The 26,054-nt window shown below is 41.0% G+C and overlaps 1 protein-coding gene across 1 annotated transcript; it reads left to right on the top strand.

The window, feature by feature from the left end:
* The first annotated feature begins 17,227 nt into the window (after nt 1-17,227).
* LOC123491589 lies at nt 17,228-21,166 on the top strand. Its single transcript, XM_045222730.1, has 3 exons — nt 17,228-17,454; nt 17,829-17,890; nt 18,130-21,166. Exon 3 carries the CDS (start codon nt 18,145-18,147, stop codon nt 20,815-20,817), a length of 2,673 nt encoding a protein of 890 aa, XP_045078665.1. The 5' UTR covers nt 17,228-17,454; nt 17,829-17,890; nt 18,130-18,144; the 3' UTR covers nt 20,818-21,166.
* Nucleotides 21,167-26,054: the final 4,888 nt, after the last annotated feature.

Raw genomic sequence — 26,054 nt, 5'->3', positions numbered from 1 at the left:
TATTTTGGAAATTCTCCCATTTTCATATCAGGTGACCCCACATGGGGTCGTGACCCCTAGTTTGGGAACTGCTGTTCTAGAGTCTATTGACGCACATGTGCATCAATCGAAGTAACATAATAAAAAAATCTCCATCAAAATCAAAATTAAGCTAGAGATATCTGTTTTTTTGCGTGGGCTTCATCTCAATCCACCGCATCCGCCTATGTGAGCCTTCCGCATCTGCAGTGGAAGATGACGGAGCAACATAGGTGTTTGTTGGACCATGAGACATCCCGAAAATTGGTCTTCTCACGATAACGTCTGTAGCTTCCAAACGGTTTGGCCTACAAACTAATATGACTCTTATGAACACGATGGTGGTTTCCGTTTTCCGTACCGTTGATGTGCCAACTTCGGTTTATAGCGTCCAAACTGTTTGGGCTACAAACTAAGCGAAGATTCTCACAAACATGACGGTGTTCTCCGTTTTGATCTACAACCCCCACAAATGTCACGGGACCCGTCTGAAGGTAACCGGTACCGCTTTAAAAAATGTATGTTAGTATGGAGGTAGTTTTGCGCCTACCCTAAAAAAGGGGTTAAATATGGGTAAAAAAATAAACATATTTCCTGAGCTACCTTATCTCCTAGATATAGGACAGACACTTCAAAACCATATTCCTCATGATTTATTTTTTGACTGTCTTTGCCATTTATGAACGTGTTATTCAATGTGTTTCTATGGGCTATAGTATTAAAGCAGTGGAGGCTGCTGTGGGGAGGACGGCTCATAATAATGACTGGAATGGAGCGAATGGAATGGCATCAAACACATGGAAATCATGTGTTTGGTGTATTTGATACCATTCCACTGATTCCGCTCCAGCTATTACCACAAGCCCATCCTCCGCAATTAAGGTGCCCCCAACCTCCTGTGTAGTAAAGGACAAATTCAATATTTTATCAAATACTTTTTTTCTATATATTTTTTTATACTTAAAGTCCTAAAAAGAGGCTTAATATGGGGCTTAGCATTTATCTGTCTAGCCAGAAGCTCAGATGATCTGTGCACATACCTGGAACATTCTTCCAAATGGGTTTTCACTTCACTGGAGGAGACAAACTGGCAAAGTAGATAGAGCCGAGAATTTAAACAAAATAAACTAGACATTAAGAGTAAAGATTGATGCTGCATCCAGAGGCCCTAAACCCCTACTTTTTGGTAGCGCGAATCATGATGTAAAGTGATAAATCAGTGTCCCTGACAATCTTGTTGTTGTTAACAAAAGGAACTCTGCTAAGGAATGTTCAGTCTGACATCTCTGACTGGGTGTTCCAATCGGTTTCATAACTCCCACAAAGAGATCTTAAACACCACTTTACACTTTAAATACACCCCATGGCCCAGAATGAGGAATGGCTGAATATTGGGTATTAGAGGCACTCCTGGCTGAGTAAATCACCTGATTCCTGGCACAGTCACAGCTATGCTTGGGAGATTAATTGTATTTCAGGAGGTGTGTTTGTACTGTACAACCAAATCCAAATACTGCAGACCTCACATACACAGAGTGTACAAAACATTAGGAACACCTTCCTAATATTGAGTTGCACCGTCTTTTGCCCTCAGAGCAGCCTCAATTCGTTGGGGCATGGATTCTACAAGCTGTCGAAAGCATTCCACAGGGATGCTGGCCCCTGTTGACCTCAATGCTTCCCACAGTTGTGTCAAGTTGGCTGGATGTCCTTTGGGTGGTGGACCCAGGAAACTGTTGAGCGTTGCAGTTCTTGACACACTTAAACTGGTGCGACTGGCACCTATTACCATACCCCGTTCAAAGCCATTTAAATATTTTGTCCTCTGAATTGCACACGTAGACAATCCATGTCTCAATTGTCTCAAGACTTAAAAATCCTTCTTTAACCTGTCTCCTCCCCTTCAACTACACTGATTGAAGTGGATTTAACAGGTGACAACAATAAGGGACCATAGCTTTCACCTGGATTCACCTGGTCAGTCGATGTTATTGAAAGAGCAATGTTTTTGTTGTAAATGTTTTGTCCACTCAGTGTATTATTGTGGTGGTTGGTGGTGTTGGGGGTTGAGGAGACAGATTGCTTGGGAAGTGACTGACTTCTAACCTCCAAGCCCATAAGTCTACATGACATCAGCTCTGGATTCAATCAACATAAGCACATATTACAGTGACAGCCACAGAAACATATGTTCACATAGACACAAACACAGTCAAATAGCCTAGCTCTAGATCATACACATGGATGACACCCTACCCTCTCAAACACTGACATCAGGGACCAAACCAGACACATTTTTTAAATAGGTACGGATGACTCTAGATTCTAGAACTATAGTGCAGTTCTATTTAAAGGAATTAAATACATTTAAACAATGAAAAAGTCAAAAGAAATTACCATGTGAGAATCACAATTAGGTCTAATTAATTGCTGTACATTTCCACCTTCTGTGCAAAGGGTGTTGTTGCTGCTACTAAAGCTTGTTTGGAGTAAAGTAACAAGGAATTTTAGACAGACAACAAAATAAATGACTAAATCCAATTGCTCGAAAAGAAGGCAAAATCAAATTTAGTCTTATAAATAAGTTAGAGATTACACAGAGGCAAGCTAATGCCGGACCATGTTTGGTCCACGTGCTTTCTCAGAGACACTCTTGGTTGAGAGAGAAAATGGAACAGAACATCAGCACAGATGTATTCATGACAGTGGTGCTTTACAGGTCAAATCACGAGACTGACTTGTGATTAAATAATAAATAACTAAATAAAGTCTGCATGATATAGCGTAGGGTTAACCCTTATGATTCTTTGCAGAGACAGACAAATTGCTTGTTCTACACTATTTTCTTCCAATAGGATCTAATAATAAGAGAGGTGGTGGCACTATTGACCAGTATCAAATGTAATTTCAGTGAAATGCAGTGGAGGACTCTAGGCCATATTATTCCGCAATCTAATAAAATGAATAAAATAAAAATTGTGACGACGTGGGTGGGTGTCAATGTGCTGTAACTATCATGCTAGGACAACTCAAAGGCCTCTCTGTGCAGTAGGTCTGGCAACATCATAACAAACCCTCTATGATGATAAAATGGCTGCCCTGTCTCAGTCGGTAACCACTCTGAAAATAAAGGAACAAATCAGCAGAGCTGGTTATTTAATGAAAGTTTGTTTGGCTCTTATCTGTGAAAGGAATACAAAGAGCCGGTTTAACAGTTGGAAAACAAACTCACAATCAGTAGTTCAGAATAATTCTTTATTTGCTACAGCAACCTGCTATTTTGATTAATGGCTCCTTTCCAAATTGATGACAAGACGCAGAAACAAGGGCCTGTAGTGCGCATTGTGTATTCCCTGAAATATCTTCCTTGTTACTGACAACAGGATATAAACACATCAGAGATAATTGCATCTTGTTTGTCACACAGCCACGAGATGCTTGAATAATTGGCCTTTGCAGCCAAAACACATCCCTATGGATTTTTAAGAAAAAACTTATTTGACCAAACGATATGTAGGCAATGTGTTCATGAGCCCAGAGAGAAACTTGTTCAGCGCCAGAGTAATGTGACCAATATGTTTAGCCACATGAGCTAAGATTACACAATTTAAGAATGAAACGTCATAAAAAAAGTTAACATGATATGTTATTTATGTAACTGTATGACCATAACAACAAATAATGCTCCTGTATACCAGATCTAAACAATAATCCCAGCAGGACAAGGTGAAACTCCACTCTAATGTAAAGGTCCTACTGTTCACGTTTCATGTTTTTTATGTCACGTGCACAAGTACAGTGAAATGCCTTTCAGGAGGCAGTACAGTATGATGGTTAACCTCCTGGCTGTGCGAAGACATCAAACACTCAAACCACCCCTCAGACCTTAAACAACCCCACTTCTCATCCACAGTGTGAAATTAATTAGGACAGGTTACAGTTATAACAGCGTTGTCCTGATCAGCACGCTTCCATTATTCAAAATCAGAACATAACATTAAGCCAGAGCTGAACAGCGCCGGAAGAAGATGGCTGCCGTTTTACAGCCCTCTAACCAATTGTACTATTATGTGTGTTTTTCCGCGTTATTTGTAATTTATTTTGTACATAATGTTTCTGCCATCGTCTCTTATAACCAAAGAGAGCTTCTGGATATCAGGACAGCGATTACTCACCTCGCGTTGGACGAAGACTTTTTCTTCAACGAGGCGTTCGCGAAGGATATTCTACAGACACCCAACAAGGCCCAGATCCCCGTCATTCGCGTGAGGAAGAGACGGAGATATCGTGGACGCAGATCCGGGGTGCCTTGTAAGGATCCGACGGCGAACGAGTAAACTGCCTCTCCCATCAATCCTATTAGCCAACGTTCAATCTTTTGAGAATAAAATTGACGATTTAAGATTACGGTTATCCTACCAACGGGACATTAAAAACTGTAATATCTTATGTTTCACGGAGTCGTGGCTGAACGACAACAATGACAACATTCAGCTAGCAGGCTATACGCTACATCGGCAGGACAGAATGTCTGACTCTGGTAAGACAAGGGGCGGCGGTCTGTGTATATTTGTAAACAACAGCTGGTGCACAAAATCAAATACTAAGGAAGTCTCGAGGTTTTGCTCGCCTGAGGTAGAGTATCTTATGATAAGCTGTAGACCACACTATTTACCAAGAGAGTTTTCATCTATATTTTTCATAGCTGTCTATTTACCACCACAAACCAATGCTGGCATTAAGATTGCACTGAATGAGTTGTACAAGGCCATTAATCAACAGGAAAACGCTCATCCAGATGCAGCGCTCCTAGTAGCCGGGGACTTTAATGCAGGGAAACTTAAATCCGTTCTACCTAATTTCTACCAGCATGTTAAATGTGCAACCAGAGGGGAAAAAACTCTAGACCACCTTTACTCCACACACAGAGACGCATACAAAGCTCTCCCTCGCCCTCCATTTGGCAAATCTGACCATAACTATATCCTCCTGATTCCTGCTTATAAGCAAAAACTGAAGCAGGAAGCACCAGTGATTCGGTTAATAAAAAAGTGGTCAGATGACGCAGATGCTAAGCTACAGGACTGTTTTGCTAGCACAGACTGGAACATGTTCCGGGATTCTTCAGACAGCATTGAGGAGTACACCACATCAGTCACTGGCTTCATCAATAAGTGCATCGATGATGTCGTCCCCACAGTGACCGTACGTACATACCCCAACCAGAAGCCATGGATTACAGGAAACATCCGCACTGAGCTAAAGGGTAGAGCTGCCGCTTTCAAGGAACGGGACTCTAACCCGGACGCTTATAAGAAATCCCGCTATGACCTCCGACGAACCATCAAACAGGCAAAGAGTCAATACAGGTCTAAGATTGAATCATACTACACTGGCTCTGACGCTCGTCGGATGTGGCAGGGCTTGAAAACTATTACAGACTACAAAGGGAAGCACAGCCGCGAGCTGCCCAGTGACACAAGCCTACCAGACGAGCTAAACCACTTCTATGCTCGCTTGCGAGGCAAGCAACACTGAAGCATGCATGAGAGCACCAGCTGTTCCGGACGACTATGTGATCACGCTCTCCGTAGCCGATGTGAGTAAGACTTTTAAGCAGGTCAACATTCACAAGGCCGCAGGGCCAGACGGATTACCAGGACGTGTACTCCGAGCATGTGCTGACCAACTGGCAAGTGTCTTCACTGACATTTTCAACATGTCCCTGACTGAGTCTGTAATACCAACATGTTTCAAGCAGACCACCATAGTCCCCGTGCCCAAGAACTCTAAGATAACCTGCCTAAATGACTACCGACCCGTAGCACTGACGTCTGTAGCCATGAAGTGCTTTGAAAGACTGGTCATGGCTCACATCAACAGCATAATCCCAGAAACCCTAGACCCACTCCAATTTGCATACCGCCCCAACAGATCCACAGATGATGCAATCTCTATCGCACTCCACACTGCCCTTTCCCACCTGGACAAGAGGAACACCTACGTGAGAATGCTATTCATTGACTACAGCTCAGCATTCAACACCATAGTGCCCTCTAAGCTCATCACTAAGCTAAGGATCCTGGGACTAAACACCTCCCTCTGCAACTGGATCCTGGACTTCCTGACGGGCCGCCCCAGGTGGTAAGGGTAGGTAACAACACATCTGCCACACTGATCCTCAACACGGGGCCCCTCAGGGGTGCGTGCTCAGTCCCCTCCTGTACTCTCTGTTCACCCATGACTGCATGGCCAGGCACGACTCCAACACCATCATTAAGTTTGCCGACGACACAACAGTGGTAGGCCTGATCACCGACAACGATGAGACAGCCTATAGGGAGGAGGTCAGAGATCTGGCCGTGTGGTGCCAGGACAACAACCTCTCCCTCAACGTGACCAAGACAAAGGAGATGATTGTGGACTACAGGAAAAAAAAGAGGACTGAGCACGCCCCCATTCTCATCGACGGGGCTGTAGTGGAACAGGTTGAGAGCTTCAAGTTCCTTGGTGTCCACATCACCAACGAACTATCATGGTCCAAACACACCAAGACAGTCGTGAAGAGGGCACGACAAAGCCTATTCCCCCTCAGGAGACTAAAAAGATTTGGCATGGGTCCTCAGATCCTCAAAAATTCTACAGCTGCACCATCGAGAGCATCCTGACTGGTTGCATCACCGCCTGGCATGGCAACTGCTTGGCCTCTGACCGCAAGGCACTACAGAGGGTAGTGCGTACGGCCCAGTACATCACTGGGGCAAAGCTCCCTGCCATCCAGGACCTCTATACCAGGCGGTGTCAGAGGAAGGCCCTCAAAATTGTCAAAGACTCCAGCCACCCTAGTCATAGACTGTTCTCTCTGCTACCGCACGGCAAGCGGTACCGGAGTGCCAAGTCTAGGTCCAAAAGACTTCTCAACAGCTTCTACCCCCAAGCCATAAGACTCCTGAACAGCTAATCATGGCTACCCGGACTATTTGCACTGCTCCCCCACCCCATCCTTTTTACGCTGCTGCTACTCTGTTAAGTATTTATGCATAGTCACTTTAACTCTACCCACATGTACATATTACCTCAACTACCTCAACTAGCCGGTGCCCCCGCACATTGACTATGCAACGGTACCCCCTTGTATATATAGCCTCCCTACTGTCACTTTATTTTACTGTATATATAGCCTCCCTACTGTCACTTTATTTTACTTCTGCTCTTTTTTTCTCAACACTTTTTTGTTGTTGTTTTATTCTTACTTTTTTGTTTAAAATAAATGCACTGTTGGTTAAGGGCTGTAAGTAAGCATTTCACTGTAATGTCTGCACCTGTTGTATTCGGCGCATGTGACCAATAAAATTTGATTTGATTTGATTTGAGTGGTTTCTCCTGCCAGAGAAAAATACTCACTCAGTGTGTTATTCTCCTCAGTTGTTATTGCATCTACCCATGACAAATTGGGAGGGGATAGATGGCAGCATTGGGGAAGTGGGGCCTCTACATTTCGCAAATTAACAAAACGGCACACTTCACACCAGGCAACATGCATGGATGGAAAAGGGGACCATGTCCAACAAGCACATCTAACAGGAGTTGAATATGTTGAGGACAGAGAGACCTCATAGCACCGTACCCTCAGGGCCTGAACCCTGCTCTCCCCAACCCTCACTATCTCACCCCCTTCACCAGACAACTAGAGACATAGCTACTGCACAAGTGCCACAGTTGGTGAATTACACTGTTAGTATTCACAGAAATGGATCAGGGCCAACGTTAGATGTGAATGAATACTTCAAGTCTGGATACAAAATGGTTAGGTGCCTTTAACCAAATCGTTAACTAACACCTTAAAATCCCATTTAACAGACATACTTTTCTTGATCATAACATTGAGATGATGCTCTCTATATATGAATTTCTTAATTTCATGAGTATATTCTGTTGCACCTGTCAGTGAGTCACGGTCTGAATTATTGGCATGAATGGTCAAATGAGACAGAGGATTCATTTCACTACTTTAACAATGCTGTTGAAAACCCTGTGGCTAAAATGTAAATGAATTTGCCTCATTGTGAGCAAAACTAATTTCAAAGGCTAATGAAGTACATGTAAATACTTAGATAATATCACTGAATATGCATTATATGCTTATTTTGTCAGTTAGGCTACTGTTCATTTATGAACATGCTAGACTTCTTTCCAACCCTTTCATAATACAAACATTTAAATATTGAAAACCCTGTGGGACAGTTAGCTAATAAAATAGATCATGTTCACAGTCACATTAGTACAGTGCATTCGGAAAGTATTCAGACCCCTTTACTTTTTCCACATTTTGTTACGTTACAGCCTTATTCTAAAATTGATTACATTGTTTTTTTCCATCATCAATCTACACACAACTCCCCATAATGACAAAGCAAAAACAGGTTTTTAGAATTGTTTTACATTTACAAAAGTATTCAGACCCTTTACTCAGTACTTTGTTGAAGCACCTTTGGCAGCAATTACAGCATCGAGTCTTCTTGGGTATGACGCTACAAGCTTGGCACACCTGTATTTGGGGAGTTTCTCCCATTCTTCTCTGCAGATCCTCTCAAGCGCTGTCAGGTTGGATGGGGAGCGTTGCTGCACAGCTATTGTCAGGTCTCTCCAGACATGTTAGATCGGGTTCAAGTCCGGGCTCTGGCTGGGCCAATCAAGGACATTCAGAGACTTGTCCCGAAGCCACTCCTGCGTTGTCTTGGCTGTGTGTTTAGGGTCGTTGTCCTGTTGGAAGGTGAACCTTCGCCCCAGTCTGAGGACCTGAGCGCTCTGGAGAAAGTTTTCATCAAGGATCTCTTTGTACTTTGCTCCGTTCATCTTTCACTCGATCCTGACTAGTCTCCCAGTCCCTGCCGCTGAAAAACATACCCACAGCATGATGCTACCACCACCATGCTTCACCATAGGGATGGTGCCAGGTTTCCTCTAGACGTGACACTTGGCATTCAGGCCAAAGAGTTCAATCTTGGTTTCATCAAACCAGAGAATCTTGTTTCTCATGGTCTGAGAGTCAGGATGCCTTTTGGCAAACTCCAAGCGGGCTGTCATGTGCCTTTTACTGAGGAGTGGCTTCCGTCTGGCCGATTGGTGGAGTGCTGCAGAGATGGTTGTCCTTCTGGAAGGTTCTCCCATCTCCACAGAGGAACTCTAGAGCTCTGTCAGAGTGACCATCGGGTTCTTGGTTACCTCCCTGACCAGGGCCCTTCTCCCCCGATTGCTCAGTTTGGCCGGGCGGCCAGCTCTAGGAAGAGTCTTGGTGGTTCCAAACTTCTTCCATTTAAGAATGATGGAGGCCACTGTGTTCTTGGGGACCTTCAGTGCTGCAGAAATATTTTGGTACCCTTCCCCAGATCTGTGCCTCGACACAATCCTGTCTTGGAGCTCTACGGACAATTCCTTTGACCTCATGGCTTGGTTTTTGCTCTGACGTGCACTGTCAACTGTGGGACCTTATATAGACAGGTGTGTGCCTTTCCAAATCATGTCCAATCAATTGAATTTACCACAGGTGGACTCCAATCAAGTTGTAGAAACATCTCAAGGATGATCATTGGAAACAGGATGCACCTGAGTTCAATTTCGAGTCTCATAGCAAAGGGTATCTGTTTTTTGTTTTTAATACATTTGCAAACATTTCTAAAAAACAGTTTTTACTTTGTAATTATGGGGTATTGTGTGTAGATTTCATTTAATCAATTTTAGAATAAGGGTGTAACGTCACAAAATGCAGAAAAGGTCAAGGGGTCTGAATACTTTCCGAAGGTACTGTATAAATTAGTATGGCGTTGATTTTTATTATATATTAAATTTTTTATCGTTGGACATAAGACTGTGAAATCACCAGCAAATCAGCTCCAAGTGATTTTAATTTGAGAAAACATGATAGAGAGATATATGTGATCATATACAAATGTAAGCAAGGTTTGAAATTCTTGTTTTAGTAAACTATTATATATGTTTGGGTTTCTTGCGCCCAATTTGCAGTCTACAAATTATTTGTAATTATTTCCCGGCCCCCTGAACATCCGCCTGCGGCTGAATCTAGTTGATGATCCCTGGCATACAGGATACTTTAACTGCATTAGCTGATATTATATATGTAAATGTACCTTCAAATATGTTCTCTTATCTACATAAACATTCACCCTTAGTTAGATTCTGTAGCTTTACTGTATGACTTTGTAAATTTGTTAAAACCATCTTACTGACAAAAACAAAAGGACCATACACAAACATGTCCCTCCGTACAACAACATTTTCATAGTATACAGTAATACAGATATCCAGTGCATGTTCTCAGAATTAAGGGATGACAAGGTCTCAGAATGTAGGCTACCATAGAAAGGTTGTCCCTGGCCTTCTGTGTGAAAGCATATGTACCTGTCACTCACTGTGAGTAGGGTACACCATTACCATGGTAATCAGGTCAAGATGTTGATGTACGCATACATCTGTGGATGAAAAGTGAGGGAAAAAAGTATTTGATCCCCTGCTGATTTTGTACGTTTGCCCACTGACAAAGAAATGATCAGTCTATAATTTTAATGGTAGGTTTATTTGAACAGTGAGAGACAGAATAACAACAAAATAGAAAAACGCATGTCAAAAATGTTATAAATTGATTTGCATTTTAATGAGGGAAATAAGTATTTGACCCCCTCTCAATCAGAAAGATTTCTGGCTCCCAGGTGTCTTTTATACAGGTAATGAGCTGAGATTAGGAACACTCCCTTTTAAGAGTGTGCTCCTAATCTCAGCTCGTTACCTGTATAAAAGACACCTGTCCACAGAAGCAATCAATCAATCAGATTCCAAACTCTCCACCATGGCCAAGACCAAAGAGCTCTCCAAGGATGTCACGGACAAGATTATAGACCTACACAAGGCTGGAATGGGCTATAAGACCATCGCCAAGCAGTTTGGTAAGAAGGTGACAACAGTTGGTGCGATTATTCGCAAATGGAAGAAACACAAAATAACTGTCAATCTCCCACGGCCTGGGGCTTCATGCAAGATCTCACCTCGTGGAGTTGCAATGATCATGAGAACGGTGAAGAATCAGCCCAGAACTACATGGGAGGATATTGTCAATAATCTCAAGGCAGCTGGGACCATAGTTACCAAAAAAACTATTGGTAACACACTACGCCGTGAAGGACTGAAATCCTGCAGCGCCCGCAAGGTCCCCCTGCTCAAGAAAGCACATATACAGGGCCATCTGAAGTTTGCCAATGAACATCTGAATGATTCAGAGGAGAACTGGGTGAAAGTGTTGTGGTCAGATGAGACCAAAATGGAGCTCTTTGGCATCAACTCAACTCGCCGTGTTTGGAGGAGGATGAATGCTGCCTATGACCCCAAGAACACCATCCCCACCGTCAAACATGGAGGTGGAAACATTATGCTTTGGGGGTGTTTTTCTGCTAAGGGGACAGGACAACTTCACCGCATCAAAGGGACGATGGACGGGGCCATGTACCGTCAAATCTTGGGTGAGAACCTCCTTCCCTCAGCCAGTGCATTGAAAAAGGGTCATGGATGGGTATTCCAGCATGACAATGACCCAAAACACACGGCCAAGGCAACAAAGGAGTGGCTCAAGAAGAAGCACATTAAGGTCCTGGAGTGGCCTAGCCAGTCTCCAGACCTTAATCCCATAGAAAATCTGTGGAGGGAGCTGAAGGTTCGAGTTGCCAAACGTCAGCCTCGAAACCTTATTGACTTGGAGAAGATCTGCAAAGAGGAGTGGAACAAAATCCCTCCTGAGATGTGTGCAAACCTGGTGGCCAACTACAAGAAACGTCTGACCTCTGTGATTGCCAACAAGGGTTTTGCCACCAAGTACTAAGTCATGTTTTGCAGAGGGGTCAAATACTTATTTCCCTCATTAAAATGCAAATCAATTCATATAATTTTTGACATGCGTTTTTCTGGATTTTGTTGTTGTTATTCTGTCTCTCACTGTTCAAATAAACCTACCATTAAAATTATAGACTGATCATGTCTTTGTCAGTGGGCAAACGTACAAAATCAGCAGGGGATCAAATACTTTTTTTTACATGTATTCTTTTTAGCCTGTAAATTAAGTCTGAAGACATAAAGCCGTACACGTCCTCAACATACACTGGACAGCCTGGGAGATACTACAGGAAACAGAGATGGACAAAGGCTTCTGGAATTCCCTCTCTGTCTAATTCCCAGACATGCAGGGAGCTCCACACTAGCTGTCCTCCTAAGGGAATTAAGTTCTATTCATATGGCATTATTCATGTATCACTGGTGAAAATTCAGTAGCTCTGTTAATATTTTTGTGATGAGTTTGTAGTATATCATGTCCACAACTAGTGGGAGACGGGAGAAAAGGGCAGCATTCTGCCCTTCATCTAGGGAGAGCTCTTTGGACATACTAGATGACATGGTTGTCTATTGTGTGGGTGGAAACAACCCTGTGGGTAAAACGTAATCTATCAACATTGTGTTTTGGTTGTTGAGTCTATAAAACATAGATTTTTAAACCTCATAAACAAGTTATCCCAATATCAATTTCTTTGATACATAAAGTTGATGCAATAATAAAACCTGTGAAAATGCCCACAGCGTAACCCCCTATAGTCGATATACACTGAACAGAAATATAAACATAACATGGAACAATTTCAAAGATTTTACTGTTAAAGTTCATATGAGGAAATCAGTCAATTGAAATAAATAAATTAGGCCCTAATCTATGGATTTCACATGACTGGGAATACAGATATGCATCTGCTGATGTCAATGTTCATTGTCCGTAGCTTATGCCTGCCCATGCCATAACCCCACCGCCACCATGGGGCACTCTGTTCACAACATTGACATCAGCAAACCGCTTGACCACACAACACCATACACGTGGTCTAAAATGACGTTGGAGGGGGCTTATGGTAGAGAAATGAACATTCATTTCTCTGGCAACGTCTCTGGTGGACATTGCTGCAGTCAGTATGCCAATTGCACGCTCCCTCAAAACTTGACACATCTGTGGCATTGTATTGTGTGACAAAACTGCAGATTTTAGAGTGGCCTTTTATTGTCCCCCAGCACAAGGTGCACCTATGTAATGATCATGCTGTTTAATCAGCTTCTTGATATGCCACACCTGTCAGGTGGATGGATTATCTTGGCAAAGGAGAAATGGTCACTAACAGGAATGTAAACAAATTTGTGCACCAAATTTTAGAGAAATAAGCCTTTTATTTTAGCTCATGAAACAAGACTTTACAAGCTGCATTTATATTTTTGTTGAGTTTAAGTAACATAATAAAACAATCCCCAAATCCGTCAGTTTAAGCTAGATATGTTTTTTTTGCATTGGATGCGTCTCAATCCAACGCATCCACCAATGTCACACTTCCGCATCTGCGGTGAAAGTTGGCAGAGCTAGACACTTCAAAACCTTGTTTCTTCTTATTATTTTTCTTCACAGTCTTTTTTTTGCCATTTATGAATGTGTTATTCAATGCGTTTCTATGGGCTATAGTAGTAAAGGTCAAATGTAATATTTTATCAAATTTTTGTATATATATTTTTTAATACATAAAGGGGTCCTACAATTCAAAATCAAATAGCTAAATGATCCAGAGTATGACTATCTTAAAACAATTCCAATGAACAAAGAAACCTCAGTGTCAACCTAGCGTTGTTTGGAATCCAACATTCATTCATTTGGCACGCTGTTGAAGCGAATATCTTCATTAGAGATGCAGGTGCGTGTTATGGGGGTGGTGGTGGTGGCTGGCTGCTGGTGTACTGAACTCCTTTATTTAATTTGGGGCTTTGCAGATAAATGCTGCATCCTGCAGTGTCACAGCAGCCTGGTACTAGAGGGAGGAGGCTGGGGGATGAGGAGGGAGAGGGGGGTAACTGAATCAGCACTCTCAGCTGGATACTCACTTATACCTCCATGCTCCTCCCACACGGTCTAATTCACTTTCATCAGTTGGCAAAAAGTCCTAATCGTTGGAGATTCATCTTTATGGACAGCCGGGCTCACTCACTGCTCCCCTCACACACCTGCCATTCTCCAACAACATCAGCAATGTTAGGACATGTATTGATATAAAGAAATCGGAAGAAAGAGGTTTTGCATAGAAGAGACACTCCTACCTGGTGTTAACTTCAGGTGATAATAAAGCCTGTGGATTGGACCGAGTCTCACTGAGGTGATCTAAATTGCAGACTTTAGATAACACCAACATAGGAAAAGCACTCACACATCTGAAGTTGATTCTTGCAGGTGTGTATGAATAATTTGATGATCTCTTGAAAGAAAAGTAAAGAAAAAGATAACTAACAAAAGGGGGAAAACCTTCAGTCCTGCTGTTAGATTCAGATAATCCCCATCTGGCTTTTTTGATTGGACTACTCAGGGAGCTGGGAGCAGTGCCAGGTAGCAGAGAGCGGTCTGACTAGGTGAGAGGCTGGGCACACAGGGCACACGGTGCAGGTGGGGATTCAATGGTGCACTGTACAAAGCACCACTGCAGTCAAGGCAATTAACATCAGGCTCAGCAGTTTTGTGAAACCAATTAAAAATATTCGTAGAGTTCTATTATGAGATAGGAAAAACAAAAATTGTTTGAGCATTTCCGGAGACATGTAAAAAACAAACAAAAAATAATTGAGGCATTGTTCCAATTTATGGCAAAAAAAACATTTCAATTGGTATCAATCAAGTAACCGAAAAAAGTTAGAGATATTATCAGATGATCTGAGGTGAGTTCAACAAGGAATGTGCTCGCAATAGTTAGTGGCTAACTGTGTTTTTTTCAAACCTAGTTTGTTGAACGCACCTCAGGTATCATGTTTCATTTAATCACTGTTTTAAAGACTGCTTCCTTGAAACTCTACTATTTCATGTCAGTGGGAGGATTCAATAGTGCTCAATTCTATCCAAAACAGAAAACATCAAAGAAATGTAATTCACTATTGTAATGCAAATTGACCACTGTAGTCTAAATGTACACTTCAAATAGAGGCTGTAAAATGCCTGGCCAAGTTTGCAATGTGAAGAGCCGGAACTGCAGACGGCGTAAAAATCTGTCTGGAGCAATGTTTCCCATCCAATTGGTGATAGATTTTCATGTGACTATTGTAAAATCCACATATAAGCAATACGTGCATTTTCCAACCAGAGATGTGTTTCCATCAAATTGACTTGCGGATAAAAGGCAGTGCGGGCTGACGTGGTGCACATAAAAATACCTTTTGCCGTTAAATTCCCATGTACCGAATAAAAAATACAAGTTAAATGGGTTTCCATCACATTTTCAACTCTACTGAAAAAATGTTGCGTTATATAGCGAATATGCCCATTCTGGTCTTGGCATGTGCGCTCTTGCCAACAGCTCACAGATACAGTGCGGGTAGGCTGCCGACATGCTGAGATTATAATGGACAAAAGAGCAAAATTATTTGTATTTGTTAAAACGCAGCCAAGCATCATGTCGCCAGAATAAAACCCTTGATATTTATTGAAAAGGAGCATCAAGCTCATCACCGTGCACTTTCACCACCCTGTGAAGTTCATCATAATTTATTTAATCTGTAGCCTAATAAACTGCATGGTTTCCTGAGTCATGGTGGGAGGACCACATGTTCTGAGTCAATATTTGCGCATAAAGAGGTTTCCACCGCCATTTCTTGCATAATTAATTTTACTGACACAAAAAAGATTCCATCTTGTCTAGCATATTTTGTTTTATCGACATCTGGAATGTTTACCGACAAATTAGCTGTTTCCATCTGGCCTGTAATTTTTTATCCGACATACTTTACTCGCATAAAAAGGTTGGATGGAAACTTGGTTTGGGACAGGCACATTAAAGGTGCAGAACTGAAAGGGGAAACGTTTTGAGGCCCCATACCGAAAGCTTCTGCTCAACTGAGATCATTATGAGAAGCATACTGTAGGTTGCTTACAGTCAGTTTTCCATGATCTATCTCACAAGGCTAACATCCCGCACCAGAAGGACTATATGGTGGTTGGTGACTACACTAGGCTCCCGCTCACCTGTTCCCAAGGTTGATGTCACCTGTCATCTCTATGGCAACACAGTATGCCCCTTCCAAGAGATGATGTCTTCATCATGGGTAAAGGTCCCTGGAATACACAGAAGTTGACAATTATTATAGGACAGAACCGACTATAGCTAAATTCCTGAATGTAAAACCTTATTGTATTATTACAGATCGTTTAAGTAATCACTTTTGAATGAATATTTAGTTTTCATTGCCACCTTACATGTGAGATGACATCAGTAAAACACTGACATTACAAAGAGGTCAATTCCTAAAAGTCCAGTACATATCAGAGGTTTGGTGACCCTGATGGGAAAGGGAAATATTAGACTCGGATAACAAAAACAATATCTATCCAAGGCTACTACACTGTAATCCCAAACAGTTGTACTAGCTCATAAGTAATAAGGTCATAACAGTCAAATGTCGTTATGCAGTTGACCAAACTATAAAGTGTTGAGCTCTGTTGAGATTTATGCCACTTTAATTGAAGAGGGCTCAATATTTTATAGGTAATTTGTGTGGAACGCTCAAAAAGTTTAGGTAGTGTCATGACGTTATCGACGTCATGACGTTCTGGTGGGTGGGTCATCTCTCCCTCAGGAAAGCTGAGTCAGCCATCTTGAATTTGCCTTGATGCGGGGATGTTTGGGCCGCCCGTGTGGATGTGGAACACAGTTTAATTTGTTTTAATTTGTTTGCAATGCGCACTTTTATGCTGCCCGCTTGAAACCACCACCACCTCCGTTTTATCATTAGTCTTATTGCCCTCGTTTTCTTAAGCGCTATCTTATCATCACCTCTGATTTGGTAAGTAACTCTAATGTTGTTTTTGTTGTTTTTTTAAAATTGAATTTCGATAGTCTTAAATGTGGAACTGGGAATACATTTGTACAATGTGTACAGTGAATATTTGTTGTAAATAGTTTAAAAATCCAAGTAATTGTAACTTTAGAAGTTGTTAAATATGTGACAAATACGTTACGTTACTTCATCTTACAACGGTGTAACGTTATCAGCGGGTTTCCTGGATGAACTACATTTCCCATAATGCATGTTTGCCCGGGACATTGACGGTGGAGGAAGGTCCATGAGTTTTCGCTGTTCGCGGTAATGCAAGTGCGTACTGTGAGTATACTTATTTCAATAAGTGTCTGCCTTACACAGTAAATATTTTACGTTATCGAGCTGTGTGTACGTGTGTGCTAGCGTGAAACGAACAATGCTAAACAACATAATGTGAGTGTGTTATCATGATGCTAACCAGGCCTGTGTTTGTATTTCTTCCTAGGCTCAAGTGTGTGGTTGTGAGATCATCTCGAAATCCTTTTAACAGTTCAGGTAGGATGTATTATGAAATTGTGTTACTAATAATTGGTTTTATTTTATCTGTTTCCACAGTCATTCTTTTGCTATTTCTCTAAATGTTTTTATCTCAACTGTGGGGTCAACAGTTGATCACTTGAACCCTTTATTAATACTTTGTTAAATACAAAGAACAACAACAGAAATAGCAGATCTATAAGCACACAACTTTGATGCTTTGCTTGTTAATAACTAACTTGCTTATCTTTTAACATTTTCATTTTTACTATAATTAGTGTACAATGAATGTTTTTGATAGATTTGGAAAATTTTATCTATATATTCACATTATTATTTAAAAAATGTTTTTGAACATTAACAAATCATCTTTGTGCGCATGTTGTGTACAGATATCGGACTACAAAGAGTGCTACAGAGAGCCAGCGTTTCACCATCAGACAGGTGCTAATAGGTGAGTTTTGTAAATTGTGTACTAATAAAAAAATAAAAAATAAGATTTTCGCCTTGAGTTATTCACAATGTTTAGATTTTTTTTTGCAGCAGAACAGATTTAATCAAATTACTGATGTGTTAACTGGTTGGCATCATTTTTTTTTAAATTTTTTTTTTTTAAATCAACTTTTGAATAGCCAAAAGTGCAAAACAGGGCTGAAATGGTTTAGACTTTAATCGAAAATATTTAAATTGCAGGCTGAAGTTGGCCCAATGGAGTGGAAGTGCAAGTTGTGTTCTGCAACTTCAAATACCCGGGGACAATTATTTTGGCACTATACTGTACTGCATAGCCAATATTCAAGAGTGTCCCCCCTGCCATGTCTCTATGACAGTTGCATTTGTACTTTTCCATCATTCGAAGCGATGAAAGCTCATCTGTCAAGATGTCATAATGATTCATGTAGAGTAGATGCAACTGAAGGAGCATGTGTTTTTTTTACATGTCCTTTGTGTAACTTCAAGCAGCCCTTTTCTGAGGAAATTATATTGGGTCATTTGAGAAGTCATTTACGAAGTCATGAGATGGTAGCATGCCCATTCAAGAATTGTAATTACAGAACAAATAGCTACTCAGCGTTTAATGCACACAAAAGTAGAAAACATGGTGGTGATTCCGACTTTGGTGAATGTGTTGTATTGGCAGACAATGATAGTGCCCCAGTTGTAGTTGCAGCAGAAAGTCTTGGGGAACACGCTGAAAGTCACAGTGCAGGGTCTGCGGACACATTTGATCTTGATGAGGTGAACGGTCAGTGTGACACAGACACTTTAAGAGCCCAGTTGAAGCATAACTTGGCATTGTTATTCGTAAAGATGCAATCTATTCTTCATGTATCTGACATGGCATCTCAGGAGATAGTGGAACATTTGACTCAGATATTTTCCTTGTCCCAACCGATACTCAAACAAGATATTAGAGAGGTCTTACAGAGTCATGACATCACTGTCAGTGAAACACTTCTAAATGATGTTGTCAGTACTGTTATGGACAGTAATATTATTGTCAGTGCCACAGCTAAGGGGAAGCAGTTATCCTCAACCAAGAGAAGGAAAACCTTCATCGAAAATAATTACCCTGTGGTAAAGCCTGTACAGTATCTGCTACAGCCAGGACACACAGCAGTGCATGTTCCCATTCTGGAGATGATACAAAAAATCTTCAATCATACAGATATTCTGGACAAAATTAAAGAAACAAAAGTGGCACAAAACAGTCATTATGTAAGCCACCAAGATGGCTTGTACTTCAAAGAGAACACATTCTTGTCTTCAGATGAGTTAACGATAACACTCATTTTGTACATTGATGATTTGGAAATAGCCAATCCACTTGGCACATCACGGAAAATACACAAAGTCTGTTCAGTATACTGGACTCTTGCTGATCTTGCCAGTAAATACCGATCAGCCCTGCATGTAATTCAGCTTGCAGCTTTATGTAAAGTGGCTGACATACAGACATTTGGCTATGAAAAAGCACTTGGTCCTTTGTTGAGAGACCTCCGTACCCTTGAACAAGATGGGGTATTCATTGAGTCTATTGGTAAGGTAGTTCAAGGAACAGTCATGTGTGTGGTGTCTGACAATCTTGCAGCCCATGATTTGGCAGGCTTTTCAAAGTCTTTTAGAGCAGAATATTTTTGCAGATTCTGCACAGCGACACAAGCTAAACTTCAGACTCATGAAGTTGCAAGTGGCGAGTTCAGTCTTAGGACAAAAGACAGCCATAATAGTGATGTGCATGCTGTAATGCATGGGGGTAGTCAGAGTCAGAATGGTGTTCAGGCAGATTGTGTCCTGAGCCAGCATCTAGAGCATTTTCATACGGTCACTGGCTTTCCACCTGATGCCCTCCACGATCTTTTTGAGGGCATTGTGCCCGTAGAGCTCGCCCTGTGTATCGGAGAGATGATCTGTTGCAAATACTTCACCCTTGAATATTTGAACGAGAGAATTCTATCGTTTCCATACCAGCACACAGACAAGCTTGACAAACCTCATAAAATACCACAGACCTTCGCTGTAAAGAAAAGCATTGGTGGTAACGGCCATGAAAATGCCACATTGCTTAGACTGCTCCCTTTGATTATTGGGACTTCAGTTCCTGAAGAGGATGGAGCATGGACTGTGCTAATGGATTTAAAAGAGGTAGTAGAGTTATCGCTGTGCACAGAATTCACAGAGGAGTCCATCCAGTATTTACCGTCCAAGATACAGGATCATAGAGAGATGCTGAAAGAAGCCTTTCCAGATTTCAAACTCCGTCCTAAGCATCACTACATTGAGCACTATCCTGACCTTGTACGCCGTTTTGGGCCCCTTGTACATTTGTGGACAATGAGGTTTGAGGGTAAACACCGTTTTTTCAAGAGAGTTGTACACGACACACAAAACTTTAAAAATGTGTTAAAAACACTTGCAGACAGGCATCAATACATGGTAGCATACCATCTCAGTGCTTCCGGATTCTTCAAACCTCACCAGCAGACATCAAATGTCTCTTCTGTACTGGTATCAATGCTTCCAAATGTTGCCAAGACATACATTGAACAAATAACAGCAAGCAATGTTATTTACAGCACATCAAAGGTCTGCATTGATGGAACTGATTATGATGTAGGAATGTTTTTGTCCGTGGGACAAGAGGGAGGACTGCCTAATTACTGTAGAATTGAACAGGTTCTCCTGGTTAACAGTAGTGTTGTCTTTCTTTGCCAAGAGCACACATCACACTACATTGAACACCTGAGATCTTACAAACTTTTCCCAAACAATCTGGCTGTTCACACCCCATCAGAGCTAAATGACAAAACACCTCTCTGCGCTTACAACATAGATGGAAGATTGCTCTTGACACCCAAACGTTTCATATTATTACACTGAAGATTAATATGTTACACTGTTTGCCTCTTCTACCTCAGATTTAATACATTGATTGTTAATAGATAAATATCACAACATTGACGTATTGCCAAGCCCAAGTTTTTGTACTGTACTTGTGGGAAACGACTGTTGAATTCATGCACTATACATGTTTAATGTTGTGTGACCTAATGCTTACCTTGATGTTGCCAGTTGAAGTACGGCACAGTAGAAACCAGTACTTTTATTTGAATGTTTTATTTTAAAAAAGTGAGTTGCAGCCTTCAAGGTACAGTAAGTGCCAAAACGTTTTAAATGGCTCCACATTCTAATAGTTGTAATTGCTGTTGAGGATGGATTATAATTAGAATCTTATTGAATTTTATCATGAAGCCTTTGTGAGTTTTTATCATAATGTTTACTGAATAATGTTATATGGAGACCCAAAATACTGAATCTACCCTCTGTAGCAATGACCACTATCAGAATATGGAACTATTAACACTTAATGTACTTTAAAACACATTTTGTTTTTATGGAGTCATTTCCTTTTCCTTTTTTGTTTTAATTTATGACAAGTACTTTGTTTTGACTGAGCTCCTTTTGATTCGTGCCTTTTTAAAAGCACATTGTGTTGAATAAAAAAAAAGTTAAATTGTCACTGTGGTGTCACTTTCATGTTTTCTAACATTATTCGCTGATTATAATTGTGTAATGGACCGACATCAGTATTTCAGTTTAGAATAAATTTTGATTGCATGTCCCACATTATGAGTTGAAGAATATTGAACATTTTGAGTGTATTTCACACATTATATGAGTTGAAGAATATTTAATATTTTGAGTGTATTTCCCACATTTATGAGTTGAAGAATATTGAAAGTTTTGAGTGTATTTCCCACATTATATGAGTTGAAAAATATTGAAAATTTTGAGTTTATTTCCCACATTATATGAGTTGAAAAATATTGAAAATTTTGAGTGAATTACTCCCTAATTATAAGTTGAGGAATATCAATATTTATAAGATAACATTGAGATAATTTAAGGCAACTGTAAATGTAATTTTTATTTTATGTAAACTTAACATTTAAAAACATCACTAAAATATTTTTGTGTAATCTGTTACAAAATAATTTTTGAGCTATGTGAACTTATTAGGGTTTACAGTGTATGTTTGACTTTGCTCCAGCATCAATTTATGTAATTTATGAGTGGGTCAGGCAAAATATGCTTTGAGTCTAAATTCTATTTTCTAACCCTCTGATCCTAAATAAGGTTTTCAGTCCAGGCCTTTCTAAAGGGTGATTCACTGCTGTCTGGGGTGTTGTGACTCACCAAGGTGTCATCCTAGATGTGAAGGTTAGACTATATAAAACTCAACCCGCACCATATAATACCCAAAAATATATTGTATATAAAAATATCAATATTTTGAATTAAGACTCAGGCGAAGTCTATTCATAATGTGTAACTAAACATACTGCTCTAGCTAAACAGATACAAATGATCTCGACTAACCTGTACCCCCGCACATTGAATTGCTACTGGTACCCCCTGTATATAGCCTCATTATTGTTATTTTAATGTGTTACATTTTATTTATTTATTTAGTTTATTTAATAAATATTTTCTTAACTCTATTTCTTGAACTGCATTCTTGGTTAAGGGCTTGGAAGTAAGCATTTCACGGTAAGGTCTACACCTGTTGTATTCGGCGCATGTGACAAATACAATTTGATCTGTTTTAGATACACCAATTATTGATAATAAATCTGCAAACAGAAGGTGTTAACAAAATGCAAAGTGTGGCCCATATTGTTATAATTCCCTTGTTGTTGTCATGTTGTATAATGATTAGAAGACAGGCGCAGGAATACGTATTAGGGGTTTTATTACTCCACCCAACACAATATACATCATGAAAAACGACAGGGGACGAAGCCCAAAACAAACACGTGTATATATAACAGAGGGATGTAACCCAAACAAAAGAGCGAGGTGTAAACCTCTAAACAATACACAGTACTCACGAGACCAACGGACATGGGACAATGGGGAACAGAGGGCACATATATACACATACTAATCAGGGGAAATGGGAACCAGGTGTGCGTAATGAGACAAGACAGTCCGGGGTTGGTGGTAATGATCCAGGTCAGTGACGCATAGAAGACCAGACCTCCGGAGCTGGTGAACGGAGTTGACTCAAGTCAAAAAGTTGACTCAAGTTTGCCAAAAAGCACCTGGATGATCATCAAGACTCTTGGAAGAACGTTCTATAGTCAGATGATTCAAAAGTATAACTTTTTGGATGGCATGGTTCCAGTAATGCTTGGCGAAAACCAAACACTGCATTCCACAGTAAGAACATCATACCAAAGGTCAAGCATGGTGGTGGTGGTGTGATGGTTTGGGGATGCTTTGCTGCCTCAGGACCTGGACGACTTGCCTTAATAGAAGGAACCATGAATTCTGCTCTGTATCAGAGAATTCTACAGGAGAATGTCAGACCATCCGTCTGTGAGCTGAAGCTGAAGCGCAGCTGGGTCATGCAGCAGGACAATGATCCAAAACACACAAATCAAGTCTACATGAAAATTGCTAAAAAGCAACAAATTGGAAGTTTTGGAATGGCCTAGTCAAAGTCCAGACCTAATCCCAATTGAGATGTTGTGGCAGGACTTGAAACGAGCAGTTCATGCTTGAAAACCCACACGTCACTGAGTTAAAGCAGTTCTGCATGGAAGAGTGGGCCAAAATTCCTCCACAGCGACGTGAGGGACTGATCAACAACTACAGGAAGCATTTGGTTGGAGTCATTGTAGCTAAAGGTGGCACAACCAGTTATTGAGTGTAAGGGGGCAATTACTTTTTCACACAGGGGAATTGGGTGTTGCATAACTTTGTTTATGAAATAAATGAAATAAATATGTAATTGTTGTGTTATTTGTTCACTTATGTTCCCTTTATCTAAAATTAGGTTTTGGTTGAAGATCTGATAACATTCAGTATCACAAATATGCAAAAGTAGAGAAAATTAGAAAGGGGGCAAATACTTTTTCATAGCACTGTATATAAATGTGATATTTCAGTTTTACATTTTTAATACATTTTCAAAAAATTCTAAAAAAACAGTTTTGTAGTTTAATGAGGTAAAAAAAACTATTTAATCAATTTTAGAAAAACGCTGTAACGTAACAAAATGCGGAAAAAGTGATGGGGTCTGAATTATTTCCGAATGCACTGTATATGTGATTAAGGTAGCATAAAGGCTTTTTATAAATGGGCTGAAACCCATCTCCCATTGACATCAATGCATGGTCTATGCAGAAATCTGAGTTTGTATTTGTATTTATTATGGATCCCCATTAGCTGCTGCGTGTACAGACATGAATAATGCAACATCAAGGAAGTAATGTTGTTACCATGGTGATGATTACATTCAGTGGTCAGCGCTGCATGTGTTCATTTACTGTTAATCCATCTGTTATTCCCCTGAGCAGTATTCCACTGTGGCTTCCACTCTCAGTAAAAGGCAGTGTGTGTCATTAAGGGAACTGCTCCATTGTGAAGAGGGCATGCTCTCTCTGCCAGAAGCACGGAGCCACAGTAGACAGCCAGCCAGCCAGGGCAGGGTGACTGACAGACTGCTCCTCTACTCCTTGTGTTCTCTTGATAAGGAGGTGACTCTACGTTCAGGCAGCAGCACACACTGTTAGTTCCTGGTGAATTAATTATGACAAGCCATTTCATCAGACCAGGGACAGGGTAGCTGAAAATATATTTTTTTACCATTAATTGTCAGAATAGGACTCGGTTGTACTGTACGTCTTGATATAAGGGAGCAGGATAAATCAAATACTGTATGCTCGGAAAGGAAACTCGAAGTTCCCTTAAAGCTTGTTTTGGGCTCCGTAATAAAACACTGATGACATGGCTGAGCCATCTTGGCCATGTTTCTATTGAAACTCTATACTCAAATTTAATGTAATTTAGCATCCACCCCAAACATCTACCTTGGCCACCATTAGATTTAAGCTACAACATCAGCAAAGACAACGCTTCATAAATAATCAAATCAAATTTTATTTGTCACATGCTTCGTGGACTAACAGTGAAATGCTAACTTACGGGCCCTTCCCAACAACAGAGAGAAAGAAAATGGAGAAATAATAGAAAGATAAAACGAATAATAATAAAAGTAGTAATAAATACACAATGAGTAACGATAACTTGGCTATATCACAGGGTACCAGTACCGAGTCGATGTTCAGGGGTACGAGGTAATTAAGGTAGATATGTACTTATAACTAGGAATAAAGTGACAGATGTGATGAGTCAAAGTTACTGCAAAAAGGGTCAATGCAGATAGTCCAGGTAGCTATTTGGTTAACTATTTAGCAGTCTTATGGCTTGTGGGTAGAAGCTGTTCAGGGTCCTGTTGGTTCCAGACTTGGTGCATCGGTACCGCTTGCTGTGTGGCAGCAGAGACAACAGTCTATGACTTGGGTGGCTGGACTCTTTGCCAATTTTAGAGCCTTCCTCCGACACCGCCTGGTATAGAGGTCCTGGATGGCAGGGAGCTCGGCCCCAGTGATGTACTGTGCTGTACGCACTACCCTCTGTAGCGCCTTGCGGTCAGATGCTAAGCAGTTGCCATACGAAGCAGTGATGCAGCCAGTCAAGATGCTCTCAATGGTGCAGCTGTTGAACTTTGAGAATCTAGTTGTCGTGCCCTCTTCACGACTGTGTTGGTGTGTTTGGACCATGATAGATCCTTAGTAATGTGGACACAAGAAGCTCTTGACCTGATCCACAACAGCCCCGTCGATGTGAATGGGGGCATGCTCGGCCCTCTGTTTCCTGTAGTCCACGATCAGCACCTTTGTTTTCTGATGTTGAGGGAGAGGTTGTTATCCTGGCACCACACTGCCAGGTCTCTGACCTCCTCCCTGTAGGCTGTCTCATCGTTGTCGTTGAGCAGGCCGACCACCGTTGTGTCGTCGGCAAACTTAATTATAGTGTTGGAGTCGTGCGCAGCCACATGGTCGTTGATGAACAGGGAGTACAGTAGGGGACTAAGCACGCACCCTGTATAAAAAGAGAACTGCAAGAGACATTTAAAATGGCAACAGCTAATGAGTAGTTATGGCAAGTGACACAGTCTTTGATGAAGTGTCTTGCTGCTGTATTTCTCCATAGGTGATGTCACCTTAAGCCTGTTATCTGTGTGGCCCAGGGCTAGCTGTGACGGT

This window comes from Coregonus clupeaformis, chromosome 9, assembly GCF_020615455.1.
Source record: "Coregonus clupeaformis isolate EN_2021a chromosome 9, ASM2061545v1, whole genome shotgun sequence".
NCBI classification, from domain to species: Eukaryota; Metazoa; Chordata; class Actinopteri; order Salmoniformes; family Salmonidae; genus Coregonus; species Coregonus clupeaformis.
The sequence above is the reverse complement of the archived record's forward strand: the minus strand, read 5'-3'. Positions and strand labels throughout refer to the sequence as shown.